The following is a 24,631-nucleotide window of genomic DNA, read 5'->3' on the forward strand; positions in this document are numbered from 1 at the left end:
ATGGGACTTCATCAAGATTAAAAGTTTCTGCACAGCCAAGGAAACAGTCAGAAAAACTAAGAGGCAGCCCATCAAATGGGAGAATATATTTGCAAATGACACTACAGATAAAGGACTGGTATCCAAGATCTACAAAGAACTTCTCAAACTCAATACACGAGAAACAAATAAACAAATCAAAAAATGGGCAGAAGATATGAACAGACACTTTTCCAATGAAGACATACAAATGGCTAACAGACACATGAAAAAATGTTCAAAATCATTAGCCATCAAGGAAATTCAAATCAAAACCACACTGAGATACCACCTTACGCCAGTTAGAATGGCAAAAATAGACAAGGCAAGAAACAACAATTGTTGGAGAGGATGTGGAGAAAGGGGATCCCTCCTACATTGTTGGTGGGAATGCAAGTTGGTACAGCCACTCTGGAAAACAGTGTGGAGGTCCCTTAAAAAGTTAAAAATTGAGCTACCCTATGATCCAGCCATTGCACTACTGGGTGTTTACCCCAAAGATACAGACGTAGTGAAGAGAAGGGCCATATGCACCCCAATGTTCATAGCAGCAAAGTCCACAATAGCTAAATCGTGGAAGGAGCCGAGATGCCCTTCAACAGATGACTGGATTAAGAAGTTGTGGTCCATATATACAATGGAATATTACTCAGCTATCAGAAAGAACGAGTTCTCAACATTTGCTACAACATGGACGGCACTGGAGGAGATAATGCTAAGTGAAATAAGTCAAGCAGACAAAGACAACTATCATATGATTTCTCTCATCTATGGAACATAAGAACTAGGATGATCGGTAGGGGAAGAAAGGGATAAAGAAAGGGGGGTAATCAGAAGGGGGAATGAAACATGAGAGACTATGGACTATGAGAAACAAATTGAGGACTTCAGAGGAGAGGGGGGTGGGGGAATGGGATAGACCGGTGATGGGTAGTAAGGAGGGCACGTATTGCATGGTGCACTGGGTGTTATACACAACTAATGAATCATCGAGCCTTACGTCGGAAACCAGGGATGTACTGTATGGTGACTAACATAATATAATAAAAAATCATTAAAAAAAAAAAAGATTTACTATGAAACTAACAATAATCAAGACAATACATACAGTATTGGCATAAGAAAGACATACAAGTCATTGAAATACAAAACAGCCTCAATGATGCTAAGGTAAGGCAATGGAGAAAGAATACTATTTACAAAAAATTAGTACCAGAACACCAAAGTACCCATGTGGAATAAAAATGAACCTTGACCCTTACCTCATACCATAAACAAAAATTAACTTAAAATGGACCAATAAGCCTAAATATAAATGCTGAAACTATAAAAGAAGAAAATGGGAAAAAATCTTTCCGACCTTGGAATAGGTAAAGATTTCTTAGGATATAAAAATCATGGCAATAACCAAAAAAGTTGATAAACTAGAATTGATAAAAATTAAATTCATCTGTTCTTCAAAAGCCACATTAAAAAAAACAAAACGGCAGGGCACCTGGCTGGCTCAGCCAATGAAGCATGCAACTCTTGATCCACGGTTGTAGTCTGGGCCCCACATTGGGTGTAGAAATTACTTAAAAATAAAATCTTAAAAATAAAAAAAGAAAGAAAGAAAGAAAACAAATAGGCAAGACACAGACCAAGGGAGAAATACTTGTAACTCATACATCTGATAAAAGAGTTATAACCAGAATATATAAAGAAATCTCAAAACTCAACAATAAGAAACCAAACAAAAAATACGCAAAAGATGTGAACACACTTCACAAAAGAAGATGCACAAATGACCAATAAGCAATGAAAAGATGCTTGGAATCTCTGGTCATTACAATAACACAAATTAAAACCAAAATCAGATACTGCTACATACTCGCTGAAACATCTAATATTAAAAAGACCAGCAATGTAAGATGTTTAGGATATGGAACAAGTAGAAAGCTCATACACTGCTTGTAGAAATGTAAAATTGTACAACTACCTGGGAAAAGGGTTTGGCAATTTCAGTTACCATATCACTTAGTAATTCCACTCATATATTTATGAAATAAAAATGTGTCAGCACAAAGACTCATATACCAATATTCACAGCAGTTTATTCATAGCAGCCCAAAACTGAAAACAACCCTAATGTCAATCAATAGAAGAATGATTAAAAAATTGTGACATATTCATACAATGAAATACTACTAAACAATACAAAAAAAGGAGCTACAACAAAACAACATGGATGACTCATAAGAAACCAAACTCCAAGGAGTACATGTTGCATGATTCCATTTACATAAAAACTTAAGAAAATCTAATCAAGTGACAGATTAGCAGTTTCTCTCAACAGGAAGGCAGTGGGGTTAGAAAAGTGGAAGGAATTGACAGAAGTAGCACCACTGAGCCTTTTGCAGCAACAGAAATATTCTATTTCTTGATTGTTGTGGTAGTTATACTTTTGTCAAAACTAATTAAAATATGTATACTTACTGACTGTAATGGTATATGTAAATCAACTCAATAAAACAGATTTTGTTTTCAAAGGAACATAGCAGACTAAGTTTCTCCCTGAAACCAAACTAGACTAACAATGGCTTAACCCAGAGGTTTCCAAATTTTTTTAGTTCATGACAGTCTTAGTGTTTCAGTCATTGTTTATGGTGCTTTAGATCAAAATAAATATTAAGTGATTTGGTACGAACAATTTTGCATTTTAACAATTTAATAGCCATCTGAAAAAATTAAGGCGCAAGTCAAAAGAAAAAATAATGTTTCCTTCATTATTGTATTAGCAAAATTATTTATCACTTTGTATGCATCTTGGGCATTGCATGAACTCTCAGATTTGGAATCAGATTGCACGCCATCATCTCAATTCCTGTTCCACATTAATTTCCACATGGTACTTCTTTTTTATCACAGCAACTGTTGAAAACTTAGTTATGCAAAGACAGACATTGTTAAAGAAATGCAGCATGAACTAAAGCTGAAATTGAGCTAGTAGTTTGCACAGCGTTCCACATATGACAAGTACACTGTGTTTCCCTCAAAAATTTAAAGTACCTTTCATTCAGATTCCTGTGACTTCCCTGTGGTACCTCTGATTACTCTGACATTCAGTTTTGTAACCCAAGGTAGGTTGCCCCATGCATCACCTTCCTTTAAATTAAGCTCAATTAACACTGGTTAAGCAATGAACAATAAGTAAAGTACCTTATATCCCAGGCCCAACTGATAAATAGCAAAAATCTGAGCAGCATTAAGAGCTTCACTAAAAAGGTAAACTGCAGTCATCTGACCACAGAACACTCTGTTAGCATCTGCTGTTTCTGATGAGCCCAGGAAACACTTGTCAAAGGTCTGTGAAAGAAAACAGATTGTATTAGAGAAAAAAAAAACAAAAAATTATCTCCTCTAGAAATAACAACCTATACTCCTTAACTGTTTTGGTATAAACATTGGTATAAATGTTTTGTCCGTTGTAAACTAACCTGGCTAGATTAAAACAATTCACTTAGCATTTCACTTCATTCACACATTGTTACCTACTGTAGGGATCAGGAAAGACATCACAAAGAAGGAGATAACATAAGTTTTCCAGGGTACAATAAATAAAACTTGATGAAAGTAGATGTAGGAAATGAGAGTCAGAGAAATCATTATGGACTCTGAAGGTTCATACTTGGGCAACCAAAGAAGCAGTTTCTATTACAAGAAGGAAAAATCATGAGTTAAGTTTAGGACATAATCAATCTGCCTTTTCTGTGAGTTAATATGTATGGAGCTAACATGAATGGAGAAGCAACTGTCAACAGCGTTCTGTAAGTTTGGTGAGAAGTGAAAATTGTAAAGATTTTGCAGATATCGAGATACAGATAATAGGTGAGGTCACAGAGTAGATACAATCTCTGAAAAGAAATATGTAAATCCAGAAGCAAGTGTGTTTTTCTCCTAACATAAAAAAAAAAATTCTCTTAACATCTACATTGCAAACCACATTTTAAAGACCCATATGTACAACAAAAAGGAACTAAAATAAAGTTCTTCACATCTCTTTAAAAGTATCCTTTTATGTGACAAAACCATTAGAAAGAAGGTTGAAAAATATATACATATTGACATTAGGGAATACAAAAAAGTTGTTAACATTTGGGTTCTGAAGACAAGCCACCTAAGTCAAATCACTGCTTCACAGGCTGCTGATCCTGGCAAGTCATTTAATCTCACTGTGCTTCAGTCTCCCTACCTGTAAAATGGAGATTATAATAGTACGTACCTTGCAAGGTTGGAGCTTTTAGAAAATAAAGGTATTTATTACAATGCCTGGAGTACAAGAAGCACTTAATTAAATATGAACATAAGAAAAAAATAGTTTAAGAAACAGTAAATATATCTGATCCCCTTTTTGTGTTAAAAAAATGAGAGCTAACATTTACTGAGCACTACTCTGCACAAGGCACTGTGCTAACAGATTTGTGAACAGTATCTCATTCAATTATCACATTAACCTTGAGATAGGTACTACTTTACACCCATTTCCAGGTGGAAAAACTTAGGCCGAATAGATTAAGTAAGGTCATATAGTCTCTAAGTGATGGAACTGGGAATCAAACCTAAGTCTATTACAACAACCTAAACTCTTAAGATTGTCGTTACATAATACATAAGTATGTGTAGCATAGGATACAAAAGAAGCATTTAATGTTGAATGGGTGGAATGGTTTGTAATCATTTTCCTGATCTGTATTTTTCAAGTTCTCTATTAAAAAAGTCATTAGTGAGAAAAAAAAAACTTTTTAATTTAATTCCTATTTAAAATTTGAGTTTAATATATATGGATCTCTTTTTCAATCCTGAAAACATTATTAGATAACAGTGTTCTGTAGCAGCTATGAATTATTTGCAAAATTTATCAGCATGTATCATCTAACTCATTCATAAAAATGATCAGAATTCTGTAGAGCTCCCAACTTTAATTTGATAAATGGACCAATGATACACTTTCAATATATACCCATTGTTACCTATAAATCCTCATCTCTACCCTATCCAGAATAATTTTATAAAAAGGACTCAGTAATGTCTTATGTGACCTATGAAAACAGTTCTACTCTATAAATATATTAACATGCTAGCCAAACTATCATTATAAAACTGCCACTGTGGTAATCTGAAATTTATTCTCGATGTAAAATATACTCTCCTTATTTTAAAAGTTCATGCTTTTAAAATAATTTTTTTCAAATTACTTACATCACTGGTGTTGACAAACCATGTTATCTCTCCATAGGAAGCTAGCTCACCATTCACGTAACAACGAAGCTCACTGTTCTTCCATCGGTTATAAATGTGCACTATAGTTACCATATACCACTAAGTAAAAATTTAAAAAAAAAAAAAATGATTCTCGCAATAACTCAACCACATTGATAACAACAAGTAAAACTTAAATTATAAATTACAATTAAATCTAAAAATAAATTAAGACTATCTTTATTAAATTCAATATTCAACCTCCAGAACAATATTTAATCAAGGGAACTCTCAATAGGTAAGAACTTATTGTGAAATTATCTTTCCAACTTATTATTATGAAAAATTTCAAATATATCCCAAAAAAGTTAAAGTTCAGTACAAATACCCTCTTTTCCCCCATCTAGATGCCACAATTGTCAACATTCTGCCACATTTGTTTTATCTACTTATTTATATATACATACACCACTCATTAATCTCTAAATTTTAAGGCACAAAAGACAACACATATTACTACTACTACTAAAGTAACTGCCACTGATATTTTCCCCTGTACTTCTTTTAAATTCAATGAAAAACAAAATATGACTCTTTTTATTATTCAAATCAGGGAGGTTAACAATTGTCCAGTGATTTATACTTCATTTTCTGAAACAGAATAAACACAGTTGTGATCTACCACACATTATGTCATTAATATTAAAACAAAGCATTTTGAAGGCTAGCATAGCTTGTTAATTTAACTAATAAGAACACATACCTTTTGTGGCTTAAAATCAAATTTCACACAGTGCTGAAAGCCTTTTCCTTTTGACTTTATTGATGTTATAATCAAACAGCCCCCAACAAAGTGAGCAGAATAACCAAGACCTTTGCTTGTTCTGAAACTACAAAGAATAATTTTCATTTTACCTCTAAATATTCTCTCACTTTCAAAGTAAGATAATAACACTAAGTTACAAAAATACATACCAATATAAATATGGTTTATCCTTATCCACATTGATGTTATTTACAGGATCCATTCTTAGCCAGGTATGAAATGTAAAACCATTCTGGTATGGCCATTTGGCTATAGGAGGTAATGCAATGGCCTAAAGGAAAAAACTCTGAGTTACTGATTCACATGAAAAAACTTTATTACTGAAATCAAGAAAATGAGACTTTACAATACTGTATATATTCCTACTACATGTTATTCTATACCATGATTAAAATATCTAAAAGTCTCCTTATCCAAAAGACTTTTAATAACTTAAATTTTCCAAAATACATAGTAATATTACTTTAAATGATAAAAACATTCCATGTGTCCTGCTGGATACACAAATCTTATTTGCTTCATTTCTTACAACGAAAAAAAGATTCAAAACCATTCCAATTAAAAGAGGTAGGTAGTAATATCAAATCGGAAATCTGTTTCTCAAATGATAAGGTATTAGAATAGAGAAAGATGGACACGAAAGGAAAAAAGTTATGGAAAAAGCTTAGAATATGATTTTTTATTAGCAAATATAAAGCTGGAAAGAATTAGTTCATAACATTTTAAAATTATATTCAAAACACTACATAAATGACTTCACTACCTGGTTTAAAATTTTATTGAAAAGATCATAATTTTATTTAAAGTTACAAATTTTTAAATCAAATTTTACTTAAAAGCACATAATGCAAGGAACCCAGAATAGCAAAAAAAACAAAGTTGGATACTTATATTATCAAATTAAAAACCTAGCACACAAAGGTACTATTATAAAGACTGTGTGGTACTGGCAAAAAAAAAAAACAGAAATATAGGTCAATGAACTACAACTGAGAGCCCAAAAATAAACCCTTATATTTGTGTTCTACTGATTTTCAACAAGAATCTCAAGACAATTCAATGAGGAAATAATAGTTTTTTCAACAAATGTGCTGGGATAACTGGGTATCCACAAGCAAAAGTATGAAGCTGACTACTTTCTTACATTATATACGAAAAATAACCCCAAATAAATCATAGATCTAAATGTAAAAGTTAAAACTATAAAACTCTTGTAAGAAAAAATAGGGGTAAATCTTTGCAACCCTGGGTTAAGTAAATCCTTGTTAATTAGGCCACCAAAAGCACAAGCAACCAAAGGAAAAAGTATATCAACTGGACTTCATTAAAATTAAAAAAGGTTTGTGCTTTAAAGAATATCATCAAAAAAGTTAAAAGACAAGCCAAAAGAACTAAAGAAAATATCTGTAAATCATACATCTGATAAGGAACTTGTACCCAGAATAAATAAAGAACTTTTACAACTCAATAATAAAAAGACAAACACAATCTAAGAAAGGACAAAAGATATGAATAGCCAGGTGTCCAAAGAAGTTACACAAATGGCCAATTCGGACATGAAAAGATGCTCAACATCATTAGTCACTAAGGAAATGCACATCAAAACCATGGTAGGATACTACCTGACACCCACTAGGATGGCTATAATCAAAATGATGGGCATTAACAAGGGTTGGCAAGCATACAAAGAAATTGGAACCCTCATAAATTGCAGGTGGGACTGTAATATGATACAGCCACTTTGGAAAACAATCTGGAAGTTCCTCAAATGTTTAAACATAGATGTTCAATATGACCCAGCAATTCCACTCCGGTGTACATACACAAGAGAAATGAAATGAAAACATGTCCACACAGAAACTTGCATGCAAAAACCCAAAGCCATATTATTCGTAATAGCCCAAAAAAGTGGAATCAACTCAAATATCCACTAAGTAATGACTGATTAAACAAAAGGTAGATATCTTACATTAGAATATTAAAAAGGAACGAAGCAATAATTCATGCTACAACATGGATGGGCCTCGAGAACAGTATGCTAAATGAAAAAAGACAATCACAAAAAGCCAGATATTGTATGACTCCATATGTATGAACTGTCCAGAATAGAGAAATCCACAAAAAAAGTAGAGTAGTGGTTGCTTAAGCCTGGGAGTTTGAGAAGGAAATGGGCTAAAGAAAACAGGGTTTCTTCTGGGAAAGAGGAAAATGTTCTAAACTTGACTGTGATGGTGGTTGCACAACTCTGTAAACACCATAAAACATTCAACTGTACACTGTACAAATGAATGGTATCACATGTGGATTATAATAAAGCTGTTCAAAAAGATCAGACTACACAAGTTTTTAAACTATTATAATTTACATATGCACTTATCTACATATATACCGTAACATACATATATCCTTACATGTAAGATATCCCATAAAACATGAAAAACATCACAGAGCCAAATTTATGCAATAACACTACCGATAGTTTAAGAGACCATTTTAAAACAAATGTTGCATTAAGAAAAAAAAAAAAGTAGGGGGCACCTGGTTGGTTCAGTTGGTGAAGCATGTGACTCTTGATCTTGGGGTTGTGAGTTCAAGACCCAAGTTGGACATAAAGCTTACTTCAAAAAAATAAAACAACAGAATACATATTCAATGTGTATATATGTTTTCTCTCACTAAAAAATGAGAATAGAAAATGCAAAAGTTGCAATGCTAAGCGTCTGACTCTTGATTTCAGCTCAGGTCATGATCTCAGGGTCGTGAGATCAAGGACAATGTTGGGCTCCATGCTGGCTGTGAAGCCTGCTTAAGATTCTCTCTCTCCTGGGGTGCCTCAGTCGGTTAAAGCAACTGTTTTAGGCTCAGGTCGAGCCCCGCATCAGGCTCCCTGCTCAGCGGAGAGCCTGCCTCTCCCGATCCCTCTGCTGCTCCCCCTGCTTGTGCATGTGCGCTCTCTCTCTCTCTCAAATAAATAAATAAAATCTTTAAAAAAAAAAGATTCTCTCTCCCTCTCCCCCTCCCCCACAGCTCATATACATGCACATGCGCTCTCTCTAAAAAAGAAAAAGAAAATGCAAAGTTTTATAAAAATAATTTATCCATGAATACTTTAATTTCCCTTTAAAAAAGCTATATTTAAGAAAAGAAGTGAGTCACTGAATATATTTAAAACACCTATTCTCTAAAATTTCCAAAAGCTGTTTGGCTGAACTATCCCACTTCCAAGATAAATGCAAGTAAGTGGAATAGACACATTATGAACTCAGAGAATTATAAACAATATAATATGCAAGATTATAGAGAAAAGAAGATGGCAGAAGAGTAGGAGGACCCTAGGCTCATCTAGTCCCAGGAACACCGCTAGATAACTATCAAATCATTCTAAATACCACAGAAATCAACGTGAAGACTGACAGAACAAACTCCACAACTAAAGGGAGACAAGACTCCACACCAAGGAAGGCAGGAAATGTGGAGATGTGGTTTAGGGGAGATCACAGGTGCTGCAGAGAGGAAGGAGCCATGGTCGCAGAGAAATGCGAGAGAGAGAAGAGCACACAGGGGAACACACAAGAACATTTCCCCCAAAGACACAGCCTGGGAAAATGAGAGGGGCTGATTTTCATGAGTTCTTGCAACCAGCAGGGCTTGAAAACTGGAGTTTTAAAGGTCAATGGGCTTGGCTGGAATAGAGCCCTAAGGGTGCTGCCCTACTCCTAGAGAGAAGGCAGGCAAACAACCCAGGGGCAGAGAGCATGGACAGAGTGATCTGAGGAGCGCCTCGGTCACAGTGGGGGGAGGTTAGTGGAGCATGTCCCTGAGAAGTGGTACTCAAGGAGATGCCTCTCTGGAAAAAAGGACCCAGCTGGCACCATTTCCCTCCCCCGCCTCTCAGCATATACACAGAGCCATCTGCAGAAAGGGGCTCACCCCCAACACTGGCTACCTGACCTCCTTATAGCAAATCCCACACCCTGCACTCTGGCACAACTGCCCTTCTCAGTCAAGCTTGCCTCAGTTCTAGCACGGCGAGACCCTCACCCAGCAAACCAGTGCAGGCTCCTGCCCACAACACCCTAAAGCCTGAAGCTTTAAAAGTCAGCAGACTTGCTGGGATAGAGTCCAGAGGGCACTGCACTGCTCCTGAACAGAAGGCAGGCCAACAACCTGGAGGTGGACAGTGTGAAGACAGCAATCTGGAAAAAACCCTAGGACACACAGTGGGAAAGACTACTTGCTCTTCTCAGAGTGCTTCCCTGATTGCAGTAGGCACAGAAACGCCTCTGCAGGAACAAAGGAGCTGGATGGTGCCATTTTCCTCCCCCCACCCCTCTGCACAAACACAGAGCCACCTTAGGGAAGCAGCCTGGACACTAGCTGCCTAACCTGCTTCACCAAGTCCCACACCCTGGCTCTGGTGGTACTGCCCTTGGTCAACCTTGCCTCAGTCACAGCTGGGCAGACCACTTCTCCAAAAGAACAGCAGAAACCCCTGCCCACACCACGTCTCCCAACCAGAGAGTTCTGCAGGGCTTCAGTTCTAGTGGAAGTAGCTATCAGGCCTCACTTAACAAGCAAACCAGAGCACACCTAGTTAAAACTCACCACATTCTGACCAAGGACCAAACGCTGCTACTTCAGGCAAAGAGAGTCTCTGCAGATAAATGGTCTAAAGGATAGAGCAGCCAAAACACAACAGGAAAGTGCACACAGCACACACCAGAGACACTCCCTGAAGCACCAGGCCCTGGACACTGTATGACCTCTTCCTCATAAAGCCATTACTCTTAGGAGCAGGAAATATAACAGGCTTTTCTAACACATAAAAGAAGGCAGAGACTTAGATAAAATGCCAAGACAAAGACACTCATCACAAATGAAAGTACAAGATAAGGTCCCAGACAGAGATCTAAGGGAAATGGATATAAGTAATGTGTCTCATGGAGAATTTAAAGTAACAAACATAAGGATACTTGCTGGACTTGAGAAAAGAATAGAAGACTTAATGCAGAGATAAAAGAGTTAAAAAACAGTCAGAATGAAAAATGCAATAATTGAGATTGGAAACAGGATTGATGCAATGAACACAAGACTGAAAGAAGCAGAAGAATGAGTAAGTGATACAGAAAACAAAATAAGGGAAAATAATGAAGCTAAACCAAAGAGAGAAAGAATAATTATGGAACATGAGAATAGATTTACAGAACTCAGTGACTCCATCAAATATAGTAACATTTGTATTATATGAGTCCCAAAAAGAAGGAGAGAGAGAAAAGGGGACAGAAATTTATTAGAGGAAATCATAGCTGAAAAATTCCCTAATCTAGGGGAGGAAACAGACATCCAGATCCAGAAGGCACAGGTAACTCCCAACAAAATCAACAAAAGCAGGACAACACCAAGACGTATTATAATTAAATATGCAAAATATAGTGGTAAAGAAAAATATCTTAAAAGCAGCAACACAAAAGAAGTCCTTAACTTACAAGGGAAGACCCATAAAGCTAGCTGCAGATTTCTCAACAGAAACTTGGCAAGCCAGAAAGGAGTGGCATGATACATTCAAAGTACTGAATGGAAAAAAGCTGCAACCAAAAACACTCTACCCAGCAAGGCTATCATTCAGAATACAAGGAGAGATGAAGAGTTTCCCACACAAACAAAAACTAAAGGAATTTGTGACCACTAAACCAGCCCTGCAAAAAGTATTAAAGGGAACTCTTTCAGTGGAAAGGAAAAACCAAAAGTGACAAAGACAAGAAAGAGAACAGAGAAAATCTCCAAAAACAATGACAAAACAAGTAGCAAAATGGTACTAGACACATATCTATCAATAATTACTTTCAATGTAAATGAAATAAATACTTAGGGTGTCAGGGGGCAACGTGGGTGGTTCAGTCAGCTAAGTATCCAATTCTTGATTTCAGCTCAGGTCATGATCTCAGGATTTTGAGATCGAGCCCTGTGCTGAGCTCCATGCTGGGCGTTGAGCCTGTCTGGGAGTCTCTCTCCCTCTCCCTCTGCCCCTCCCTGCTTGTGCTCTCTCTCTAAAAATAATAATAACAATAATAATAAATAAAAAACCAAAAAGACATAGGGTGTCAGAATGGATTAAAAAACAAGAACCATCTAGGGAAGGAAGAAAAAGAAAAAGAGAGAGGGAAGCAAATGCTAAGAGACTCTTAATGATAGAGAACAAACTGTGGGTTGACGGAGGGAGTTGGGTGGGGGAAGGGCTAAATGGGTGATGGGTATTAAGGAGGGCACTTGTTATGATGAGCATTGGGTATTACATGCAAATGATGAATCACTAAATTCTACTCCTAAAACCAATATTACAATATCTGTTAACTAGAATTTATATAAAAATTTGGAAAGAAAAAAAGATTAAAAATCAAGACCCATCTATATGCTGTCTACAAGAGACTCATTTTATACCTAAAGACAACTACAGACTGAAAGTAAGAGGATGGAGAAACATTTATCGTGCAAATAGACATCAAAAGATGCCAGAGTAGTAATGCTTATATCAGACAAACTAGACTAAGCCAAAGACTGTAACAAGAGATGAAGAAGGGCATTATATAATAATAAAGGGGACAATCCAACAAGATCTAACAATTGTAAATATTTATGTACTCAACATGGGAGCATCCAAATATATAAAACATTTAATAACAAATATAAAGAAACTAATTGATAATAATACAATACTAGTAGGGGACTTTAATACCCTTCTTACATCAATGGAGAGATCATCTATGACACAGTGGACCAAATGGACTTAACAGATACATTCATCATTCCACCAACATTCCATCCTAAAGCAGAATACACATTCTTTTCAAGTGCACATGGGACTTTCTCCAGAATACATCACGTACAAGGTCACAAATCAGGCCTCAGCAAGTACAAAAAGTTTGAGATCATACCATGCATACTTTCTGACCACAACGCTATAAAACTTAAAGTCAACCACAAGAAAAAATGTGGAAAGACCACAAATACACAGAGGTTAAAGAACATGCTACCAAACAATGAATGGGCCAACCAGAAAACCAAAGAAACAAAAAAATATATGGAAACAAATGAAAATGAAAACACAGTAGTCCAAGACCTTTGAAAATGAAAACACAGTGGTCCAAAACCTTTGGAATGTGGCAAAAGCAGTACTAAGAGTAAAGTATATAGCAATACAGGCCTACTTTAACAAGCAAGAAAAATGCAAATAAACAACCTGAACTTACACCTTAAAGGAGCTAGACAAAGAACAACAAATGAAGCCAAAAGCCAGCAAAAGAAAGGAAATAATACAGATTAGAGCAGAAATAAATTATATAGAAACTAAAAAACAACAGATCAATGAAACCATGAGCTGGTTCTTTAAAAAAATTAATGAAATTGATAAACCCCTAACCAGACTTATCAAATAGAAAAGAGAAAGGACCCAAATAAATAAATTCACAAATAAGAGAGGAGAAATAACAATCAACATCATGAAATACAAACAATTATAAGAGAATATTATGAAAAACTATGTGCCAACAAATTAGAAGACCATAAACTACCAAAACTGAAACAGGAAGAAATACAAAACTGGAACAGACTGATAACCAGCAAAGATACTGAATCAGTAATAAAAAATCACCCAAGAAACAGAAGTCTGAGGCCAGGCGGATTCACAGGTGAATTTAACCAAATATTTAAAGAAGAGTTAATACCTATTCTTCTCAAACTGTTCCAAAAAATAGAAACGGAAGGAAATTCATTTTATGAGGCCAACATTACCGATATCAAAACCAGATAAAGACTTGACTAAAAAAGAGAACTATAGGCCCCAATATTCCTGATGAACATGGATGCAAAAATTGTCAATAAAATACTAGCAAACCGAATCCAACAGTACATTAAAAGAATCATTCATCACAACTGAGCAGGATTAACTCTTGGACTGCAAGGGTGGTTCAATATTCACAAATCAGTCAACAGGATACACATTAATAAAAGAAAGGATAAGAACCATACGATCCTGGGGCACCTAGGTGGCTCAGTCAGTCAACCACCAGATTCTTGATTTCGGCTCAGGTCATGATCTCAGGGTTGTAAGATCAAGCCCCCTGTCGGGCTCCATGCTCAGCGGGGAGTCTACTTGAGATTCTCTCTCTCCCACTCCCTCTGCCACTCCTCCCCCTCATCTCTCTCTCAAATAAATAAACAAATCTCTTTAAAAAAACAAAAAAAAAGAACCATATGATCCTATCAACTGCATTTTTCACAGAGCTAGAACAAGGAAGCCTAAAATTCATATGGAACCACAAAAGACCCTGAATAGCCAAACCAACCTTGAAAAAGAAAAGCAAAGTTGGAGGCATTACAATTTTGGACTTCAAGTTACATTACAAAGCTGTAGTAATCAAAACAGTATGTTACTGACACAAAAATAGACACACAGATAAATGGAACAGAAAAGAAAACCCAGAAATGAACCTACAACTATATGGTCAATTAATCTTCCACAAAGCAGGAAAGATTATCCAATGGAATAAAGACAGTCTCTTCAACAAATGGTGTTGGGAAAACTGGACAGCAGCATGCAAAAAAATGAAACTGGACCACTTTCTTACACTATACACAAAAATAAATTCAAAATGGATCAAAGACCTAAACGTGAGATAAGAAACCATTAAAGTCCTAGAGGAGAACACAGGCAGTAACCTCTTCAACATCAGCCATAGCAACTTTTTTCTAGATATGTCTCCTAAGGCAAGGAAAACAAAAGCAAAAATAAACCATTGGTACTACATCAAAATAAAAAGCTTCTGCACAGCGAAGGAACTATCAAAATTAAAAGGCAACCTTTGGAATGGAAGGAGATATCTGCAAATGACATATCTGATACAAGGTTAGTATCCAAAATATATAAGGAACTTATAAAACTCCATGCCCAAAAAACAACCCAATTAAAAAATGGGCAGAAGACATGAAGAGACATTTTCCCAAAGAAGACATACAGATGGCCAACAGACACATGAAAAGATGCTCAATATCATGCATCTTCAGGGAAATACAAATAAAAACTACAATGAGATATCACCTCACACCTTCAGAATGGCTACAATATAAGAAAGAACAAGTGTTGGCATGTATGTGGAGAAAGGGGAACCTCTTGCACCGTTGACGGGAATGCAAACTGGTGAAGTCACTCTGGAAAACAATATGGAGGTTCCTCAAAAAGTTAAAAATAGAGCTACCTTACAACCCAGCAATTGCACTACTAGGTATTTACCCAAAGAATACAAAAATACTAATTCGAAAGGATACATACACCCTGATGTTTATAGCAGAATTATCTACAATAGCTCAATTATGAAAAGATCCCAAATGTCCATCCACTGATGAATGGATAAAGAAGATGTGGTATACATACACATACACTCACACACATTCACACACACACACACACACACACACACACACACACACACACACAATGGAATAGTACTCAGCCATCAAAAAGAATGAAATCTTGCCATTTGCAACACCGCAGATGGAGGTACAGAGTCTCATGCTAAGCAAAATAAGTCTGAGAACACAAATACCGTATGATTCCACACATTTGGAGAATTTAAGAATCCAAACAAATGATCATAGGGGGGAAAAAAGCGAGAGGCAAACAGAGAAATGAACTCTTAATTATAGAGAACAAACTGATAGTTACCAGAGGGGAGGGGGCCAGCAGGATGGGTAAAACAGGTGATGGGGATAAAGGAGGGCACTTGTGATGAGCACCAGGTGATGTATGGAATTGCTGAATCACTAAAATGTTTACCTGAAACTAACATTATACTGTATGTTAACTAACTGGAATTTAAACTAAAAGAAAAACAAAGTTAACATAAAAAAATTATAATATGCACTTCAGAAAAGTTAATCTCATTAAGACTGCTTCTTGTATTAGAGGCAAATTATAGGCTTGATGTCAAGAGAGTAAAATTATTCTGGAAAGTTTCAAATCTAAAATGCATAGCAAGGAAAAATTATAAAGGAAAAACAATACAAGCAATAAACTTTCCAAAGAAAGCTGTGTATTATGTGCAAAATATTCAAATATTACAAATGTCCTTTTAAAACACTCTTTTCTTTCTACAGGTATTATCCACATAGGGCCTAACAAGCAAATAAGATATTATGAGAAACTAAGTAAAAATAACAAAAAAATAATCTCAGAAAAAGAACAGGCTGAAATAACTTCAAAAAAAATGTTAGCTAGTAACAAGCAGACAAATGTAATATGAAGAGGTAAAAAAGCTTCCATAATTAACATATGCATTATACAATGCACTCCTATAACATTTCAAAACATTACAGACATTATTATCAATGTCTTATTTAAACTATATTAAAGTGATTAACAACTTATAAGAATGTGGAAACTAAAAAAAAAATTTTTTTTAAAAAGTGCTGAAACTGATATAATTTGGAAACTCACAAATCAGGAGAACTTGCCACAAAGCTTCAAAGAGTTATTCTCATTCTATACACCAGGTGCAAAAGAAACACCCTTTAGGGAAATGCAAGGCTGAAAATAGATATTCGGTAAGATAGAAAGTGAAAGTGTCACACATAAATATCTACTGGAGAATGCAGAGATAAATTCTAAAGACAACATGTTCAAAAGAATTGGGTTCTTACTCCATTGTTGCCCCAAGCTGTAAATAGGCAGCGTTCTTAATTTCTTTGAGCCTGTATTTCCTCACCTCTACAACAGGAAAAGGTAACACAAATAACCGCTGTAAGGAGTAGTTAAGCTGTGCAAAGTAGTTTCTACCTAACAATGAACCTGCCAGGATTGTTTACACGGCTGTACTTTCTGGAAGCCAAGGAAAACACTCCAAGTAATTTCCTCATTAAAATTTACTTACTGCAGCACTCTTTCCTGGAAAGTTGAAAAAGGCATCAGGACCATACTTCTGCGGCATATGCTTTAACACAGACAGCAACTTCCCAGCATGTGGAGGCTATGAAAATAATCAACAACTCATTAAACACATTATTCACCATAAAACAAAAATACTTATTTTAATATACTCATACTTTAATATACCCAAGAATAACCAAATAATGCTGTTAGCTAAAAGCATATAGAAAGCGTATTATATTCACTATTTTAAAGAAATATAAAATGCACCTGACACCTGAAACTTCTCCATACTGCAGCAAAAATGTTTTAAAATTACAAACTATACCAGCCCACCACCCATCCCTCTTTAAAACACTTTTTAATTTCACAAATAATGCTTACTATATTACACTGTTTAAGACTGTTTTCAAGAAACAATAAAAATATTTTAACCTTATAACCATCCTAGAGGTGGTACTTTATTATCCCATTTTATGGAAGAGGACTCTGAGACAGAAGAACATGTCCAAGGTCACAGAGGTAGCAAATGGCAAAGCTGGGATCAAAACTGTCTGACTTGAGAGTCCATACTTTTAACCACTATGCTTTTACCTTTCTATTATGCTTCTCTCCAACAGCTTCCATTGCCTTTAAAATAAAACCAAAAGCCTTAACACAGCCCACAAGATACTCGATCTACCTCACTAGCCTCAGTCTGCAGTTCCATCTTCCCTTCTCTCTGCACTTCATCCACAGATCCTCTCTGCCTTCTTCCCACAACAGGGCCTGAGCACAAACTATTCCTTGGACTTAAAATGTTCTCACTAGGCCTACTTCCCTTCCCTCTTAACTAAGTTAAGTAAATCTTACCCATCTTTTAGAGCTCATCTTAATGGTCACTTCCTCATAGCAGTCTTCCCTGACCTCTGAGACTGGATCCAATCTCCCTGTCATATTTCATTCTACAATATTACCTTTACTAGATAGCATATAAAAAAGTTGTAACATTACATTTATTTAATGCCTCTTTGTCCCACAAATCTCTAATACATGAAACAACAGCTAAAATGAAAATTATTTACAAGGAAAAGCAAAGAACAATCATATATACATTACCATTTTAGTCAGTTTATAAGCAAACAGGATAAAGTGTAGTACATTCTTCTTCATTAAAAGTGCTAAACAGGGTCAAACTACAAGTGAAATCACTGGCTTGCCTTCATCCTATTTGGTATCTGCTCTATCTACTAAATGTCTAAAAGAGTCCAGCATTCTTTTAGCTAAATGTTAAGTGGAGAGCTTTATTCTTAAGTGACCAAGAAATTTTCAATTAGCCACACTGCTCAATTACAAAAGTGTAATAACAAGTACCACAATCGTATTGATTTTTAAAAATAAATTCCAAAATGAAATAACAAAAAATAACTCTGCAGTCAGAAATAAAAATACAATATTATGGCATTTCCATTTAGAGAACCATTCCATGAATGTCTGAGTTTTTTTCGGTTTTGGGGTTTTTTTTGTTTGTTTGTTTGTTTTAGGTAATCTCTACACCCAATGTGGGGTTCAAACTCACAACCTTGAGATCAAGAGTTGCATGCTCCACCAACTGAGCCAGTCGGGTGCCCCAAGGCCTTGCTCGTTTAATTAACAGCTCATCATTTTCTCCCTTTATGCCCTAAACCTATTCTCACTCTACTCCCAATCACATAAGCAACTGTATAAAAACGTATTTGATATTTTTATGTGTTCCTTCAAAAATGTTTTTGTGTGACTGTACTTATAATTTAAATGATGTTGGGTTAGATATATGAATCTGTTTCTTTCTTCTTCTTCTTGCATCTACTCATATTAACTTTTGCATCGATTCTAACTGCTATATAATGATCTATTCGATGCATCCAATACATTTTACCTATCTACTCTCCTAATGGTAAGTCCCCATGGTGACAACTCACTGCCACCAAAAATAATGCTTCATTGAACATCCTCATGTGTACTTCCTTATAAAACTGAGAATTTCATGGAACATGTACTCAGGAGCAAATTACCAAGTCACTGGATATGGGTATAATTTATGTGACTAAGTAGTGGTAGATTACTCGAGGTTGGCTAAATGAGTGCTCACTCCAACCACTAGTATACAGGTTCAAAATAACCCTATCCCTATTTTCCTTAAGTGATAAATCACTAAATTCTACTCCTGAAACCAGTATTATACTATATCTTAACTAACTAGAATTTAAATAAAGATTTGAAAATAAAATAAAATAAAAACTGGAACAAAACATGGGATTTGAAATAGAAAAAATCAAAATATGTATGTAACTACAAGATGTGTAATCTAACACTATGTAACATAACCCTCAGAAGTTAGATGCAATCACTTGGCCATGATAATTATAATTATGCTTCAATATTCTAATGTGCCCACCACAGCAAGTGACAGGGGGAAAGACATCAATCCCATCAATTCTGTCATTTAAGCATAGCCATGTTCCTTTTTGATTTAAAGAATTCTGCTGTAAGCTAATTAAAAAGTAGGCTATAGTCTTTTTTTTTTTTTAAGATTTTATTTTATTTATTCGACAGAGATAGAGACAGCCAGCGAGAGAGGGAACACAAGCAGGGGAAGTGGGAGAGGAAGAAGCAGGCTCCTAGCAGAGGAGCCTGATGTGGGGCTCGATCCCATAATGCTGGGATCACGCCCTGAGCCGAAGGCAGACGCTTAACCACTGTGCCACCCAGGCGCCCCTATAGTCTATCTTGTGCTACCATTACTACCATTAGTGTGAAAACAGTTCTCAAAATAGTGAATCAAATAATTTTGTTTCAACTACTGATGCAAAGACTTAATTTGCTGAAACAAAGCAAAGCTGCCAATCAGCTAATAAATGTTAGCCCCCACCAAAAAAAATAATTAAATAAAATAACCCTACCACAATTATATTTGCTATTATCCAACTTTATAATCCTTAACACTAATAGACATAAGATGACATATCAATATTTTTTTAATTTGAACATCTCTAATTATTAGTGATTTTGTGTTTATTTGGTTGTGGGATTTCTATCTCTATAAATACACATCTATTCATAACCTCTGCTATTTTCTCAGAGTTTTCTATATTCACCGACAAAAATGTATTAATTATACATTCACAATAAATACACTGAATATAAATCAAAACTAAAATGAAACCAGTATATAGACCGACCTTGACTTCTGACAGTTCAACTTACAATTTTACTTCGCAATGGTGAAAAAGCTCTATGCATTCAGTAGAAATAGTACTTTGAAGTTTGATCTTTTCCCAGGCTCATGATTAGCAATATGCAGTATAATACTCTTACGACACTGGGCAGTGGCAGCAAGCCACAGATCCCAAGCAGCCACAAAATCACAAGGGTAAAAAACTGATACACTTACAAACCATTCTGTACGAATACAACCATTCTGTTTTGCATTTTCAATACAGTATTCAATAAACTACACGAGATATTCAACACTATATTCTAAAACAGGTTTTGTGTTACATGACTTTGCCCAACCGTAGGCTAATATAAGTGTTCTGAGCACATTTAAGATAGGTTAGGCTAAGCTATGTTGTTTGGTAGGGTAGGTGTATTAAATGCATTTTTGACTTTTGACATTTTCAACTTACAATGGGTTTATCAGGATGGAACCCCACTGTAAGCTGAAGAAGATCTGTATTTCCTCTTCTCGACACGATACAGTAATAGGACCTAGACTTATCAAAGCACCATAAACAACCAGAATACTGGATAAAATGTATGAAACAAAACCTATTTTTAGACATGGAAGAAGAGATAGCTCAAGACTGTGATACATGAGAAAAAGGAAACAAAATGAGCCATGAGATCACCAGACTTTCTACCAGCATGCAATTTCTATCACTGCACAGGAAGAGGGAAATAAAATAGAATTTGAAGGTCTCATTGACTTGATGAGGCACAAACTGGAATATGGGTAGTCTGAGGTAGATAAAAGCTTCAAGGCAGAATACTACAGAGAAAAGAGCTATGCAGACAAGATGTTTCAGAAATCTGCACTGACTCCTGGGCTTAATATCAAACTATTCAAGCCTATTATAAAACTGAACAAAGTGAGGTCAAGATATTAACAACTGTAAGTCAAAGAATTCCCACAGCTACTATAGAGCCAGAAATTGTTTCCCTACTAGGCACTGTGAAGAGGCCACGGTCTTAACACTACCTCTTATCCCATATCTGAGACTTGGGGTCATAGAATCAGGCCTGAGTAAAGAGGCTAAACTAGCCCTAGAATAACAGCCAATCTGGACCCGACCAAAAGAAAACTTTTAAACTAGCCTGGAAGGGTAAAGTTGATCCACAAATAATTTATCTGCCTGAAAAACAGTCTAACAATCTGAAAAGGGATATGACAAAATCCTGCACTCAATGAGAAAAAATTCACTATATCTAACATCACTCGATCTAAAATCACTAGCATTAGAAGAAGGAAAATATGATCTATAAGCAGAAGCAAAATCAGTGAGTAAAAGACTGATCTGGAAAATGACAAAGATAATAGACTTAGTAGATAATAACATGAAATCAACTATTATACTATAAATATGCTCAACAGTCCCAAGGATTTAAAGGAAAACATGAACATAATGAGGAAAAATAAGATACTAAAAAGAATTAAAGAGAATTCTTAGAAATAAAAAAATGTGAAATCTGAAAATTTTTAATGGATAGAATCAACACACTGCAGAAGAAAAGAACAGTTTCCTTAAAAATACAGTAATAAAAGCAATCTAAAATGAAGCACAAAAAGAAAAGGCTTTAAAAATAAGTGAAAAGATCTTAGTGACCTACTAGACACTATCAAGAGAGCTGACATGCATGTAATTAGAGTCCCAAAAAAGGATGGAGGGATGAGAAAATGATATTTGAAGAAATAATGACTAAAATGTTTCCAAATTTGCTGAAAATTATATTATAAATGCACAGATACCAGAACTGTAATAAGAATAAACACAAGGTAAACCACACCAAGAAACATAACCAAATTGGTAAAAATTAAGGATGAAATTTTTTTTTTTTTTAAGTAACCTCCACACCAAACATGGGGCATGAACTCAAGACCCTGAGATCAAGAGTCACATGTCCTACCCATTGAGCCAGCCAGGCACCCCTAATGATGAAATCTTAAAGCAGCCAGAGAACTAAAGCTTGATAAAACGTTCAAGTCTAACCACTTTAACACAACAGAGTATACAATTGCAACACACCAATTTAAATATATTTCAACAGAGCTAAATTAAGGATCAGGTGTGGCTGAGCGGTGCTTTGGGCAATGATCTCTAAAGGGCACTAAAATAAGCCTAGAAATGCAACAAAAATGGAGAAAATATTTATTAATATTCCTCTAAGAGGTAAGTAACAAAGTGGTAGGAAGAAACAGTTTGCTAAGGCAACTGGAGTTCAAAATAACTTGACCACTATTGCCATTCATTGAAAAGGACCACTGACTCTGTGGAGGGTGGATCCAATTAACTGCACAGCTTGTGTTCGCTGAGTGGGTTATTCAAGTTTAAGGGCTACAGCTGAACTACTCAGGTCAATAGAGAATCTACGTGCTGCTACCTAACACTCTTCCTTCTCTGTCCTTACCCTTTTCCTCTAATAAATGTTAAATATACATTTGAAGACCAACAACTTGAAGAAGGGTCAAGTTTTAGCCTGCCCGGAACACCCAGTTCTCTTGGTCTGTACCTGTGTCGGGTCATGGCAAAAGTAGCTGTACAGACCTACACGCTACTTTAATTGATCTCTTCCCTTCAATTTGACATTTACCCCAGTATAATAATAACAGTTGCATAAAAGCCACTAATGTGTTTGAGGAGAGGGATACTTTCAAATATCAAAGGGTATTCAGTTTTTTTACCCATTGTCCTTTATCTCCTTGAAGTTTACTGAAGAACAGCTTTAGTTCTCGAACAGTCAAATTATAGCTAGCCAGCACTCCCAACATGTCAACTAAAAGATCTGGAAACAAAAGAAAACAATAAAACAATCAATTTATATTTCTTCAACGATTAAAATATAATGTGCTTATTTAAGAGTTTGAACACTAAAGTCACACACACAAGTTAGATGCTCAAATATTTCTGAAATAAATATTACTAAATAAGAGAAATACAGTATTTAAGACTCAAACTTTATTTCTTCACACCCCCTGTACTACAGAAAAAAATCATACCTGCTATCATATTGTCAACTTTTTCAATTTTCCCAAGCACTTTCTCAACAAGGCCTACTTCGGTGCAGACTTGAAGATTTCGTATGCTTTTCTTCAGAATTGCTGTAAACATGCTCCAGACTTCTGCTTGGCAAGTAATGTCACATTTTTCTAGTAGGTCCACCATGCAGGTGATACTCTCACCTTCTTGGATAATGAAATTCATTTCCAAATCAAACTGCCCTCCTACCAGCTTCCAAAAAGGGGGGAAAAAAATAAAAACATTAGTGCTTTTCCGATATAACTAGAGCACACTCCTAAGCTTTAGGTTGGCAGCATATACATTCTTCTCTACCCTCTACAACAAAGGGTCCATACACACACACACACACACACACACACACACACCTCTAAAAAATAAAGATTCTAAAGAAACCTTCAAGTTAAGATAACACAAAGTCAAGCAAGACTTACAATATAAAAATTTTTCAACAGAAACAAATACAGGATGTCTTTGGTAAATCACTACCTACTGCCCTGATACCAACAAAGATCTAACTTTAAGCTCTGTAACTGCTCTAATTCAGTATTTATGAATTATGAACTCTATGAACTATCCACAGCATCCTAGAAGTGTTTTGTGCTTATACAAAATACCAGCTCACAACAGAAATGAAAAGCTAAAAATGCTCAGAGTGGACACAGAACTTAGAGCTTCTATTTGCCAAATTCCTAGTTTATTTTACCTACCGATTTTAATCCCCTTCCTTCCCTGTCAATAACTAGGATAACTTAAATAAAATCATACACCCAAAGAAGTAATAAAGAAAATTTATTTCATTAATACAATCAAAAAATCCATCCAGAAAAAGATATACTGACCTATCCCCACAGTGCCACCTCACTCACAGCATCCTCCCACAGAGGAGTTTTTTTTAATTTTAACAAATCCCAAGTGTTTAAAGGAATTAAAATACTTTTAGAATTATCTTTGCAGAGCTATCCTTATTAACTAGATTTCTAAGAGATATCTGTCAGAAATACTACATACATGATTCACCTACACTCCTGTCCTTCTAAATATGTCTTGGTTTTTCATTATGCATTCCAACACCCAAAAAGTGGTCAAAAATTAGGAGAAAGTGAACTTTACAAAACAAAATCCAACAGCTCATAAAAGAATAACAGACATAACCAAATAGAGTTTACTCCAGAAAAGGAGGGAAAGTTCAGAATTAGAAAATCAATTAAAACTCCTTGTAGCAAAGGATTGATGTTTCCCAGGTTCTTCCAAAGATACACACTGGCAAGAGAAAAAAAAAATGGAAAAAATGAACAACATGAGGCAGTATCTGCATGTAGGGAGATAGGAATTCCTGGCTAGTGCAGTGGCAAAAGCATTTGATTCTTCTGGGAA

The 24,631-nt window shown here is 35.5% G+C and overlaps 1 protein-coding gene across 5 annotated transcripts in view; it reads right to left on the reverse strand.

The window, feature by feature from the left end:
* LRBA (LPS responsive beige-like anchor protein) overlaps positions 1 to 24,631 on the reverse strand; it is a 791,618-nt gene that overhangs the window by 621,815 nt on the left and 145,172 nt on the right. For all 5 annotated transcript variants that reach the window (XM_044384357.3, XM_026499457.4, XM_026499458.4 and 2 more), the window contains exons 3-9: positions 23,236 to 23,467; positions 22,921 to 23,021; positions 17,005 to 17,100; positions 6,232 to 6,353; positions 6,020 to 6,146; positions 5,257 to 5,376; positions 3,217 to 3,363 (exon numbers count right to left, since the gene is read on the reverse strand). In XM_044384357.3, the coding sequence (XP_044240292.2) occupies positions 3,217 to 3,363; positions 5,257 to 5,376; positions 6,020 to 6,146; positions 6,232 to 6,353; positions 17,005 to 17,100; positions 22,921 to 23,021; positions 23,236 to 23,440 (918 nt within the window). In that variant the 5' untranslated portion in view covers positions 23,441 to 23,467. The remainder of the gene's footprint in view (positions 1 to 3,216; positions 3,364 to 5,256; positions 5,377 to 6,019; positions 6,147 to 6,231; positions 6,354 to 17,004; positions 17,101 to 22,920; positions 23,022 to 23,235; positions 23,468 to 24,631) is intronic.

The sequence above is a fragment of the Ursus arctos genome, unplaced genomic scaffold, assembly GCF_023065955.2.
Source record: "Ursus arctos isolate Adak ecotype North America unplaced genomic scaffold, UrsArc2.0 scaffold_11, whole genome shotgun sequence".
Classification (NCBI taxonomy): Eukaryota; Metazoa; Chordata; class Mammalia; order Carnivora; family Ursidae; genus Ursus; species Ursus arctos.